The 13,320-nt window shown below is 35.5% G+C and overlaps 1 protein-coding gene across 5 annotated transcripts in view; it reads right to left on the bottom strand.

Annotated features, from left to right (window-relative positions):
• MIPOL1 (mirror-image polydactyly 1) overlaps nucleotides 1-13,320 on the bottom strand; it is a 299,801-nt gene that overhangs the window by 92,933 nt on the left and 193,548 nt on the right. For all 5 annotated transcript variants that reach the window (XM_018066479.1, XM_018066478.1, XM_018066480.1 and 2 more), the window contains one exon: nucleotides 12,463-12,557. In XM_018066479.1, coding sequence (XP_017921968.1) covers nucleotides 12,463-12,557 — 95 coding nt within the window. The remainder of the gene's footprint in view (nucleotides 1-12,462; nucleotides 12,558-13,320) is intronic.

The raw sequence follows: 13,320 nt of genomic DNA, 5'->3' as shown, positions 1-13,320 counted from the left end.
TCTGATTTCTCCCTTGTTTCATGAAATAACAGAATATTGTTTATTTCTGATCTAATCTGAACCAGTTATTTGGGGAAAAAATTGGAACTATGATAGAATACTGACAATCACAAAACTATTAAAAGCCCAAAGGGAACAAGATACAGAGTATAACAACATTTTAAATTTAGCAAATAGTAAATTAGATCTTAATAAATTTGGAAGTTTCATAAATATCTGAAGTCTAAAATAGTAAGGGGAACAAAATATTTTAATATTGACCTGAGTTCATAAAACACATTTTGGCTTGGAATTACAGAGAAAACATTCAATTAGGCCTTTTTTGACCTTTGCAAACTTTTGGAACATCACCTGAAACTTCAGAGAACAACTACTTCATGTTATAGAGAGTGAAGACTCTAACTACTTCATATATATTTAAGACTGGAATATTTACACATTTAAATGCTTAACTGCAAGTAAACATTTGTCCTTTTGGGAGAGGCCCAGGTGGAAGGGCCCCATGGCAAAATGACAATGTAAGTCCCGGATATCTGACTGTACTGCCAGTGCCACCCAGTCTTGAAAGTATTGCCATATCATCATTATCATCCTCAGTCAATATTTACTAAGCTCTTTATGACAGCAGTGGCATTAGAAAGTTTATAAAAATCAAGAGTAGCTCAAAGATCTCAGTTTATTGTAACTAGTTATGTAAGTTAACCTTGATATTTGGGGTTTTTTTTTTTGCAATTAATGAATCAAATTGTTTCTGAACAAAGGCCTTTATTATTAGCTATTATTTCCATTTATTTTCAATATTTCAAACTAGATTCAGTAAAACTTTAATACATTCAATAATATATATGTCACACGTAGTGAGAGAAAATGTTTATAATACAACTATGCTAAATTAATCTAATTACACTGAGCAAAGTCTCTGGAAATATGAAGGAATTCTTTTCTTTCATTGTCATTTCTGGCCAGAACCCAATGTTCACAGGACTGAATTCTTTGAAAAAGTATCCTTTCCCTCACTAACTGTCCTGGACCCCCACCTCTACCAAATGGCAGAAGAATGTTATAACAGGCTAATGCTTCTTTTAAAATTGATAATAATTTTCTTTTTTCTTTTTTTTTTTTATAAAAGTGATTGAATTTCTGCAGTGTAAAGTACTTTAAAAATAGTTTAAAATATTTGGAAAACTTAAAACATAAGTGAGGTTATCATGTATATACATATCTATTTCATAAGGTAAGTGAATCCACTTTGGGGTGTCATTCCCTTATATATCTCATTGTTTTCTAAAGCACAACACTAATAAACTAAATTAAAGAGATGAACTTCATTGATATAATAAATAAATTATACACACACATATGTATAAATTATAGATCTACTTTTCATAGAAGCTTATTTACTTTTAGGCATCAAATTTAATTTGTGCAAGTTACTATGAATAAAGTTGCAAAACTTTATCAAAATTTGCAAACTCACTTTTATATAAAAGTAACATATATACATAAAAAATTCAAACACTTAATTAGGTTATGAATGCAAGTTAAAATTTCCTTTCCTCTCATTCGTCACATACATATAATAAACCTAACTGTTAAACATAGTCCCACTTTCCAGAAAACATGCTGTTGAGTTTCTGGGGTATCAGAAAAATTTTTATCGACCCTTACAGATGCTCCAAGCACTGATTCAGGTACAAGGTGCAGTGGTAAATAAACGGAATCCTTGTCCTTGCTGATCTTAATTTCTAGAGGACAATGCACAAATACATTATAGTATCATGCAGGCTTGTCCATAATTAAGAAAAATATAGGAGAGTAACAAATAGTGTGATCCAGCGAGGAGGTAGACTCTTTTAGATAATGTGGCCAGAAACATTTAAGCAGAAAGTTGAGCAAAGTGAAAAGTTGACTCGTGACACTATAGTGGTGGTGGTGGGCTTGTAGATTAGGCAGAGAAAAAAGAAAGCTGAGGTTTTGTGATGGGAGCATTCTTAGAATGTTGGAGATATTAAGAAACCTGGTGTGGCTGGACCAAAGCAAGAGTAGACACCTGTTAAGAAATGAAGTTAGAAAGGTAGCAGGGACCAGTGCATATGTGTACAAACACTCCTTTTCTAATTAAGTAAGAAAGGACAAATATCTGAGTCACTATATGATTTGGGCAGCTGTTGTTAAATGCATGAAGTAAGCAGGATACTGCTGACTCTTGAGTGTCCCTTGGGCAGCAAGGAGATCAAACCAGTCAATCTTAAAGGAAATCAACCCTGAATATTCATTGGAAAGACAATGCCAAAGCTGAAGCTCAAGACTTTGGTCACCTGATGGGAAGGGACAACTCATTAAAAAAACACAAAAACCTGATGTTGGGAAAGACTGAGGGCAGGAAGAGAAGGGGGCAACAGAGGATGAGATGGTTGGCTGGCATCACCGACTCAATGGACATGAGTTTGAGCAAACTCCGGGAGATACTGAAGGACAAGGAAGCCTGGCGTGCTGTTCATGGGGTCACAAAGAGTTGGACATGACTGAGCAACTGAAAACAACAAAAGCAGGATGGAAAATGTGGAAATATGGTAAATACTGGCCCCTTTTAGGGAAGGTAGCCTCTACTTAGCCTCAGCTAATTGTTGAAAAGCATAGGTATAATGGTTAATTTTATGTGTCAATGCAGCTAGACTATGGTGCTCCGCTGTTTGTTCATCCACTGGTCTAGATATTGCTATAAAGGTATATTTTAAATATGATTAATATTTAGATCAGTAGGCTTTGAGGAAAGCAGATTAGTCTCCATAATATGGATGGGCCTCAGCCAATCAGTTGAAGGCTTTAAGAGAAAGACTGAGATCTCCCAAGGAAGAAGGAATTCTGCATCTTGGGACTTACAACCACAACAACTCATTCCTGGTTCTCTAGCCAGCTGACTTGCCCTGCAGATTTTAGACTTACCAGTACCCACAACTGCTTGAGCTTCCAGTTGGCATTAGTGGTAAAGAATTCGCCTGCCAATGCAGGAGACGTAAGAGATGGGGGTTTAATCCTTGGGTTGGGAAAATCCCCCAGAGGAGGGCATGGCAACCCACTCCAGTAGTCTTGCCTGGAGAATCCCATGGACAGAGGAGCCTGGTGGGCTACAGTCCATAGGGTTGTAAAGAGTTGGACATAACTGAAGTGACTGAGTACAGCACACAATTCTTTAAAATAAATCTCCCTCCCTGTATATAAACAGTCTATTGGTTCTGTTTCTTTGGAGAACCCTAACACACTTGCCATGCTAAGGATCCCACATGGGCAGATCTTCCAGCTTTTCTTTTTCACCTTGGGAAACAATGTTGCAAATGAATATGGAATAATGCTACTGTTTCCTACACATTTTTTTAATTGGACCTGTGAGAATTTATTCAAGGAATATACACAGGTGCCAAATTTCTAGGTAATGGATAATGCTCTCTAGAATGGCTTTAGAAGTTTACACGCTTATTTCAATGCATGCAGGGTCTTCTCTATTTAGTCTGCCTTAGCCCCCCCACCCAACACTTTTTAATTCTAAATTTTAAGAAAGGTAAAATCCAAACAAATGTTACTGATAATGGTTTTCAAATATGAACACTGTTGGTCTAAAAGAAAAGAAACTTTGTTGCCAGATAAGATACTTTATCATATAAAGACCTTGTTTAGCCCCACAGCCCTACAAACGACTAACTGAAAAGCTGAACTAGGTCCATGTTATTTTCAATCAATTTACTCATCACTGAATTCTTATTATGTGCATTGCACACACTATCACTCTACAGAAGAAAGTTTTAATCTGAAGAGACTTTCAATCTACTGTTAAATTTGACTGTCTATTCATTTGCTTGGCAAATATTACTGAAGGCTTGTAATATACAAAAAATACAATCCTTAGAAGGGAAATTAAGAGAAATATTCATAAAGGTGTTATACAGGTGAGCAAGAGGTATGTATGATGAGAGAGCACTATATATAATTATAGTTAATGTTAGATAGAATGAGATCACTTCTGGTTGAGAAGATCAGAAAAAGATTACCAGAATAGTTCTTAAATTGTGTTTTGAAGGCTCAGTAAGAATCTGATAGGCAGATATTGGGAGAATTCCAGGAGTAAGATGAAGTAAAAAGAAAGCAGTGAAGTGGGAAATTTGGGGTATGGCCAGGAAACAGTGAATAATTCATTTTGAGAGTACAAATAATAGTCAATTTAGTATAACAAATATTTGTTGGGTGCTTATTGTGTGTGAGGTAGTGTACTAGCACCACTGACACAAATATGAATGAAACCAGAAGATAAAAAGATGATTGGTGGAACACTAAACCAGAGATAGAGGTGGAAGCAATATCAAAGGTTCACAAGTGTTAGGTTAAAGGGTCTGGAATTTATTGTACAGGTAATGTGGTATTTCCCAGGTGGTGCAGCGGTAAAGAATCTGCCTGCTCATATAGGAGGCATAAGAGACAAGGGTTTGATCCCTGGGTTGGGAAGATCTCCTGGAGGAGGGCATGGGAACCCACTCCAATATTCTTATCTGGAAAATTCCATTCCAGAAGAGCCTGGTGGGCTACAGTCCATGGGGTTGCAAAGAGTTGGACATGACTGAGTGCACGCGCATGCACGCACACACACACACAATGTGATATTACTAAATACTGTTGATATCTGATTGAGAGGTTGAAAATAATGTTTAAGTAGTCTTAAGAGAAGTAAGAAATGGAGACAAGTGGATGATGTAGCTAGAAAAGGCTGGGCATGAAATTATACAAGACTAGTCTAAGGTAGGAATTTTGCAGAGGAAGGAGACATTGCAAGGAAAAATCTAGCAAAATTTGGTTACTAATTAAATTTTATAAAGGGACAAATCAAAGATTACCTATGCAGAAGGGAACAAGCAACTGTAGAACTCTAATAATAGTGCCAAGACCAAGGGAAACACTTTACTTTTTTATTTACCAAAATAAAAAATTAATTTTTTCTCAAGCTGATGAAAATGATGTTAATAGATGGCAAACTCCAGGATCTATAATTAGCAGGCCCATTCTAAGTCTGGACCTTTTGCTAACCATGATAATTAAATGGCAAAATATTTTGTTAAATGTTCTTCAAAGAGGAAGCTGAACCATTTTACAGAATAAAAAGGAGCAGTTGAGAGCTATACATGTTGAACTTTTATGTTAAAATAAGGCACAGAAAACAGTGAAAGTCAGTGCAAAAAAAAAAAATGTCCTTCTAAATTCAAAGTCATAGAAGACATAAAATATTTTGGTAGCCTCTGTAGTTATTTAATTGTTGTCTTATATGTCAATAAAGCAAAAACATTTAAAGTATTTTGATAAATGATACTATTAATACATTTCCTTGGCACAGTACTTTATAGTTTTAAAAAACATTAAAAAAAAATCATCTCCCTAATTGTCATAGTAAGCGGCTTAGATCATTCACAAACAGGTGCAACTCACTGGTATAAGAAACTAGTTCTTAATTCCAAATATCACTAAACAAAAAAATCTAATCTACTTCATACAAAATGGTTAGAGATGTCACAGAATATTAGAACTAGAGAAATCCTCAAGTCCAAGTTAAAGATCTTGAAGCCTAGAAAGCCTGGAGCTTGTCTACATCAGAAAAAAAGTTTGGTTAATGGCAAAGATGCTCTTTCGATTTTTTATTACTGTTTTGGCAGTATGGTTCCATAATACAGTTCCATGATAATTAATTCCAACAAAAATACAGATATAACAAAATGTTTGTGTCACTGGGTAGTCCAATTAGAACACAGAACTAAGAGTTCAGGATTGAGTGTTCAACCCCTCTTGAGGAGGGATTTACATTGAGAAAAATGTTGCTTCATGGCTAGAGTTTGCATGCCATTGACTCTTATTGATGCATAGTTCTGACTACTGAATGAGAAACTATCACCATCACCATTACACACACACACCCCCCAAGCCCACCCAGAGCCTAGCGACAGTCAGTAATATTTCTGATTATGAAGAATAGGATATATAAACACTATATATATAAAAGAAGTAAAATTTTAGGACCCATACTAAATAAAATTTATAAAAAGAATGTAGGAAAAAAAAAATCATCCCACCCTCTTTTTGAGCATATTTGACATGGTTTCTGTCTTTGTGGCTTTTATGACTTAGAAATGTAGTATATCACGAACCCAGTAAGTAGGATTTATTTTTAATCCAGTATTCACTATGCCAAAACTTCAAGCATTCTATTTAATTTTTTTTAAAAAATACTATTACAATCAGAGGAAACATACCACCTTCAAATATGAAACAGACTATTCAATATTTGTGATGTTCTAGAATGTCAAATCTGCCATGTTCTGAAAGGCATCACAACTTCTCAGTTGGAATTGAACAAAACAACAAAAATTTAAAATATAATCTGCTGCTATTATGAGTATATTAAATCCTAGTCTACTGGCACTGAACAACAGGATCTAATTCCTATCTACACACTTGAATTTACACTTTTTTAAAGCAGAAGTAAATACAGAACTACTATAAAATCAGCAAACATTGAAACTTAGGCTTTCTCTCGATTAGAAAAGAGTTTGTTATTATTATGCCTCCTGAGCTTAGGAATGCAGCACTACAGGTTTAAAGAACAGGAAAAAATCATTACTAAATACAAATCTAACTCCTACAAGTTTAAGATTCTTCCCTGATGAAACAGTTTAGATTTACACTAATGAAGCTGTTGTAGATGAACTCAGTATTTGGCAGAAAGGAAGGCACTAATACTTTACTAATAGCACTTTTGTAATAATAAAATTTATTTTAAAACCTCACATTGATTCCTCTCCTGCTATCCTCTGCTTTAATGTGAAGGAGTCATCACTTATACTGGTAAGTTTACCATCGCTACCCATTCACCTCACCTGCCCCGTCCTTAACTGTGCCAAAGGACACAATGGCCAACATTTCCTTTCCTCAGTATTCAAAGTCTTCTAGGACTCAAAGGAAACAAACAGAACAGAAAAATCTCGTAATACATACGTCCATACTCCTATTCCCATTCGGGGAAATGAAACGCTTAGAATAAACAGTAGCTCTTGGTATAACCCAGCTTAAAAAAACAACTTTTTAGAAAAAAAATTAGAAGAAGATCAATATCAAGAAGAATAAGTCATTAGCATATTTTAATATGCCCCTAACACTAATGACTGATCACATATCCTCTTTTGCTTTGGCTGTTGGAACGTTTAAGACAGAATTATTCTTGACGTTCATTCTTTTGCTGTTTCATGGTAAATATGCAAGCTGACTTACTCCTGGCTCTAGCTTCTTGTCCTATTCCTGTATTTTTCTTAGTGTATTTTTTCTTAGTTATTGATAAGCAACTTTCTTTGACATGACCATATACATGTATGTGTATATATATATATATGCATATATATTTATGTGTAAAATTGATCTGAATAACAAAGTGCATTTTTTCTTAAACTTTTTTGAAAAATACATTACCTATTATGACATACACATACACATGCAAACACACATGAAAATTAGAGAGTCAGTCTTGGCTTTCTTCACAATAAATATGAAACTCTTCCCCCTGTCTTCTATAGCAGAGGAAACTTTGAAGAAAAAAAAAAAAGAGTACTATCTCTATGAGTTAGTTGTGTTTCATGTATGGATCTGTAACTACCATCTATGCGGGTGTGTAAGAAATATTGTTTACTTTCACTTAAATTAGAATCTGGGATTCCAGGAAATTTAATTGTTTCTGGAAATTGCCTCTTTCTTCCTAGAGTTTTATATCCCAGAGATCTTATTCCTATTCTATTTAAAATAAATTCCTGACTATCCTCACGGAATATTTTCTATACCTAAAAAGGAAACTTAACTGTGAGCTTAAATTTATTTATATTCATAGCTATTCTTATCTCCTTTACTCCTGTCTATAAGCACAAGGTGACCATCTTCCTGCTCAAGGCAAACTCGTCTACAGATTCTTAATTCCATCTCTTTTTATATTTGGGGGGATTCTGTTCTAGAACAATTCTCTCTTGGCTCTTTCCAACGACTCATAAACATGCTCAAATGTCTGCCATTTTTCAAAAACAAGAGACATAATCCTTAACCCACTTTCCTTTCTTCTTAGCTATGACATCTTTCTTATTCAGGTTTCTTCAGGGACCACTCAAACTGATAGTTCAAACTGCTATTCTTCTCTCCCTCAAATCACTCTTGAACTTCCAAAAAAATTGGCTTCTATACCTAATACTCTATTAAAACTACTCTTATAGATGTCCATAATGGCCACCTCATTTCAAACAAAGGGGATACTTTTTGCTCATATCTTAACCATTTAGAAACATTTGACTTTAAAAATTTTTTTAAATTAAAATCTCCTTCCTTGGCTTCAGTGATATTGTTTTTAATTCTACTCTTACCTCACTGACTTGTTGTAAAAAGAAATTTAACATTCAGTTCAGTTTAGTCACTCAATCATGTCCGACTCTTTGTGACCCCATGAACTGCAGCATGCCAGGCCTCCCTGTCCATCACCAACTCCCAGAGTTTACTTAAACTCACATCCATCGAGTCGGTGATGCCATCCAGCCATCTCATCCTCGGTCATCCCCTTCTCCTCCTGCTCCCAATCCCTCCCAGCATCAGAGTCTTTTACAATGAGTCAACTCTTCGCATGAGGTGGCCAAAGTACTGGAGTTTCAGCTTTAGCATCATTCATTCCAAAGAACACCCAGGACTGATCTCCTTTAGAATGGACTGGTTGGATCTCCTTGCACTCCAAAGGACTCTCAAGAGTCTTCTCCAGCACCACAGTTCAAAAGCATCAATTCTTCGACGCTCAGCTTTCTTCACAGTCCAACTCTCACATCCACACATGACTACTGGAAAAACCATAACCTTGACTAGACGGACCTTTGTTGGCAAAGTAATGTCTCTGCTTTTCAATATGCTATCTAGGTTGGTCATAACTTTCCTTCCAAGGAGTAAGCGTCTTTTAATTTCATGGCTGTAATCACCATCTACAATGATTTTGGAGCCCCCCAAAATAAAGTCTGACACTGTTTCTACTGTTTCCCCATCTATTTCCCATGAAGTGATGGGACCAGATGCCATGATGTTAGTTTTCTGAATTTAACATTGGTTGAACACTAATAATCAGCCAAACACTGTGTGAAGGGTTGCAAGTACTTATAACAATTCCAGAAAATTCCCTGGTGGTCCCGTGGTTAGAACTCTGTGCTTTCACTGATGAGGGCATGGGTTTGATCCCTGGTCAGGGAACTAAGATCCTGCAAGCTGTGTGGCCTGGCCATAAAAAAACAAAACAACACAAAACCTCTATGTGGTAGGTACTATAATTCTCATTTTATAAAATGAAAATGGCCTTGGAGAGGTTCATTTATATAAGGTTATAAAAGGCAGGGCTGTCTAACTGCAAATCTCTGTAGCTTTACTACATTATCAGCAATTAAAAAAAAAGTAGCAGTGAGAGGGGTCTTTGTGAAGCTTATCTTTGAGCCAATAATTGTTAACTATTTAAAAGAGGTGATGTAGCCGTTAGATCCATGTAGATTTTAAAAATTCTTTGAAAGATAAATGTTTAATCCACATAATTTTCAAAAATCTTTCAGTAATCCTCTGCAATTCAACAAAGAGAAGGAGTATCAAGGTTTGTTTTTCAGTAAGTAAGGTCAACTTATGCAAGATTAGCACATCACCCTCAGCATTCTCGGACACTGTCACTTTAACGACAGAACACCTGCTGACCTATCTCATGGCAGGAGAAGGTGCCATAAAAACTCTCCCTATCAATGGGGTGAAAAGACTTAATACCATACCGCAACAGCCAAGGTCTAAGCACAAACCACACAGTATTCATAAGTCTTAATAAAGGCTTCTGTTATTCTCCCAAGAAGTAACCCTAACAATGCAGCCAACTGAAGTGTGCATCTAAACTGGCAGCCTTCAAACTTGGCTGCACATGGGAATTTCTAAGGAGCTTTAAACACACCAAAGCAGAGTCTTACTCCAAGAGACTCTGAAGTAATCAGTTTTGGATGGGATGGGGATCAGGATTTTTAGAGGCTCCTCAAGTGATGCTATTGCATAATTACAGCTGAGAATCCACTACTGTAAAATATACAAGTGTGTACTAAGTTGCTTCAGTTGTGCCCGACTCTTTGCGACCCTATGGACTGCAGCCCGCCAGGCTCCTCTGTCCATGGGGACTCTCCAGGGGATCTTCCTAACCAGGGATCAAACCGGCATCTCTTATGTCTTTTGCCTTGGCAGGCAGGTTCTTTACCAGAAGCACCACCTGGGAGGAAAGACTGTTATATTCATGCTCTTAAAAAAAAAATAGGATTTGCCATCTTCAACTATTACCAGGGTTCTGCTTGCCCACATACCTACTGATTCTAATTGCAAGCAAATGATTCCCCATGGTCAGTCATCAACCAAACATACTTGGAATTTGGTAACTGTATTAGTTTCCTGAGCTGCTGTAAAAAAGTACCCAAACTAGGGGGCTTAAAACAACAGAAATTTACTGTCTCACAGTTCTGGAGGCTACAAGTCCAAAATCATGGTTTCAGCTGGATTGTGTCTTCCATGAAGGCTGTAAGGGAGAATGCTCCTGGTGCCTATTCGGGCTTTGGGCATTTGCTTCCAATCCTTGGTATTCATTTGCTTGTAGATATTTCATGTCTTCCCAGGCACAAGGCCGTGTTTGCCCCGGGTCTTCACATAGTCTTCCCTTTATGCCCGTGTCTCTGTGGCTAATTTTCTACTTTTTATAAAAACTTCAGTCATATTGGGTTAGAGCCCATGCTAATGATCTCATTTTAACTTGATTAGCTCTGTTAAACACCTTGCTGCTGCTAAGTCACTTCAGTCGTGTCCGACTCTGTGCAACCCCATAGACGGCAGCCCACCAGGCTCCCCCGTCCCTGGGATTCTCCAGACAAGAACACTGGAGTGGGTTGCCATTTCCTTCTCCAATGCATGAAAGTGAAAAGTGAAGTCGCTCAGTCATGTCCAACCCTTAGCGACCCCATGGACTGCAGCCTACCAGGCTCCTCCGTCCATGGGATTTTCCAGGCAAGAGTACTGGTGTGGGGTGCCATTGCCTTCTCCAGTTAAACACCTTATTTAGACCCAAATAAGAGCACATTCCAAGGCACTAGGGGTTAAGACGTCAATATATTTTTGTGAGGGACACAATTCAACCTATAACAATAACCAATTAGTATTTACATCAAATAACACTGTTTCAAAGCATGGATTCTTAACATGAGGATGGGAAAAATTTTTTAATCTTTTTTTTTATCTTTTTTTAATTTAATTTAATTTAATTTAATTTTTAATCTTTTTCACTCTTCATGTAAATACAGTATTTCTTACGATTATGAACACAGGCAACATCTTCAGTAGTATTATTAGTGGTTCTTGAGACTTTGAGCCCATAGAAACCACTGGTATTTTCAGGTCACATTTCAGTCATCTTCAAAATATTATCTATAGTTATCACTACTTCAAAATTACAGTTTTTAATAGACTTGCTGTTAGATAGTTATTTAATGTATTAGTGCATTAATATATCATGATGTAATACCTTCATAATTTTATTTCAATAAAACTGATTTTGATTTAATTGAATTTTATGCACTGAACATTATTTTGAGATCAAAATTTTTAAAAAACCTTTTAATAACCTACAGCTCTAGTTAGTGAATTCTTCCATTTCATACTTGAGTATTTTTAAACTTCATAAGTATTTAAAAATATGCAGTGCCTTGTACATCATTTTCAAACCTTTTATTAAAAAAAACCTATGATTCACCACGAAAAAATATATTTTACATGTAGCTCAGACACAATCTTCTGTCTCACACACAACACAAAACTGAAACAAAAATGTCACAAAACAATATTTACCCTTACCTCACTCTTGACATTTTCTATTCTATCTCTATTCATTAAAAAATGCCAGTGTGACCTACTGAATTAATTTTACAACTAATCTTGGAGCATAAATTAAATTAGTCATAAAAATCCTTTAGTGGAATTTCTTTAGAAACTTCTCATACTGTGATAGTTGAAAGGCTGTTATTACTGGTATTCATGTACTATTTTTAAAATATATGCCTTCATTTCAGAGGTGCCATTTAGATGAGCAAATAATTCAAGAGGTAAGCAGGCTCCATTTAGACAACTGGTTAAGAGTTACGTAAACTTTATAATTCCCATTTTATAATGGGAGTCTCAATTTAAACTTTACCCAATACCAGAAGGAAACAAGGTAGAATAATAAATATTTCATGCCTGAATCATTTTAAAATTACAAAAATGTCTTAAGTGCATAATGTTAAATTTCACTGAGGTACTATAAAACTGGGTAGAAACATTTTCTAAACTAACATTTTTTTATGCCCAGGATAGAAAGAATTTTACCTGTAGTAAACTCGAAGTGTCTGGATTTCTTCTTCCAGTTTTTTGTACTGCTGAACTGCGGTTTCTCTGGCTTGTTGCATAGCTAACAACTTTGCCTGCAAGTAATTAACATTTTAAGAAATTTGCTAGCAGTTTAGTACCTTTAAATACACTACTATAGTATGAATAGAAGTCTTTAATTTCTAGGAGTATAAAAACCCATCTGTATTTTTAGTAATGGTTCATAATTTCCCACAAAATAATTCGATTATATTAATAACAGAAATATTAAAGACATGAACATATTTAATTTACCAACTTTGCTCATTACTAAACTTCAATCTTATTCATCTGTATCATCAGATATATGCCTTTCTGCAATGTTTAACTTTACACACAGAATTCAGAATGTGGAACATGGGTTCAGAGCATTATCTAGAATAGAGATAAGCACAATGGCTGTTTCACATATAAATTTTATGTGGCTCCACTGCCTGATCGCTAGATTTTCTTTTAACTTTATTAATAGAAACTCAGAAAATTCTAAATATGTTAAGCCATCTTTGATATTTAACATGAAAATATTGCACAAGACTACAACCTGATTTTTACAGATATGACTTAACCTCTTCAATTCCTTTTCTGCAGGAAAAAAAAATCTCTAAAGGGAGAATGGCAGTAATTTTGAATGTTGGAGATATTTTACTCAAGGGTTGCTATTGTTCATCTTGGCTTAAAATAGTCAAATTTTAAAGAGTCTTAACCAGTTTTTCAATAGAGTTCAATAGTAATTTTAAAAGAATTGTACCGTCCAAACATCATTCCCAAAATTTCCAGCATAGTCAAAAAAAGTTATCAACCTGCCTTTTAAAGTATGGT

The sequence above is a fragment of the Capra hircus genome, chromosome 21, assembly GCF_001704415.2.
Source record: "Capra hircus breed San Clemente chromosome 21, ASM170441v1, whole genome shotgun sequence".
Classification (NCBI taxonomy): domain Eukaryota; kingdom Metazoa; phylum Chordata; class Mammalia; order Artiodactyla; family Bovidae; genus Capra; species Capra hircus.
Note: the sequence above shows the minus strand (reverse complement) of the source record. Positions and strands in the feature narration are given on the sequence as shown.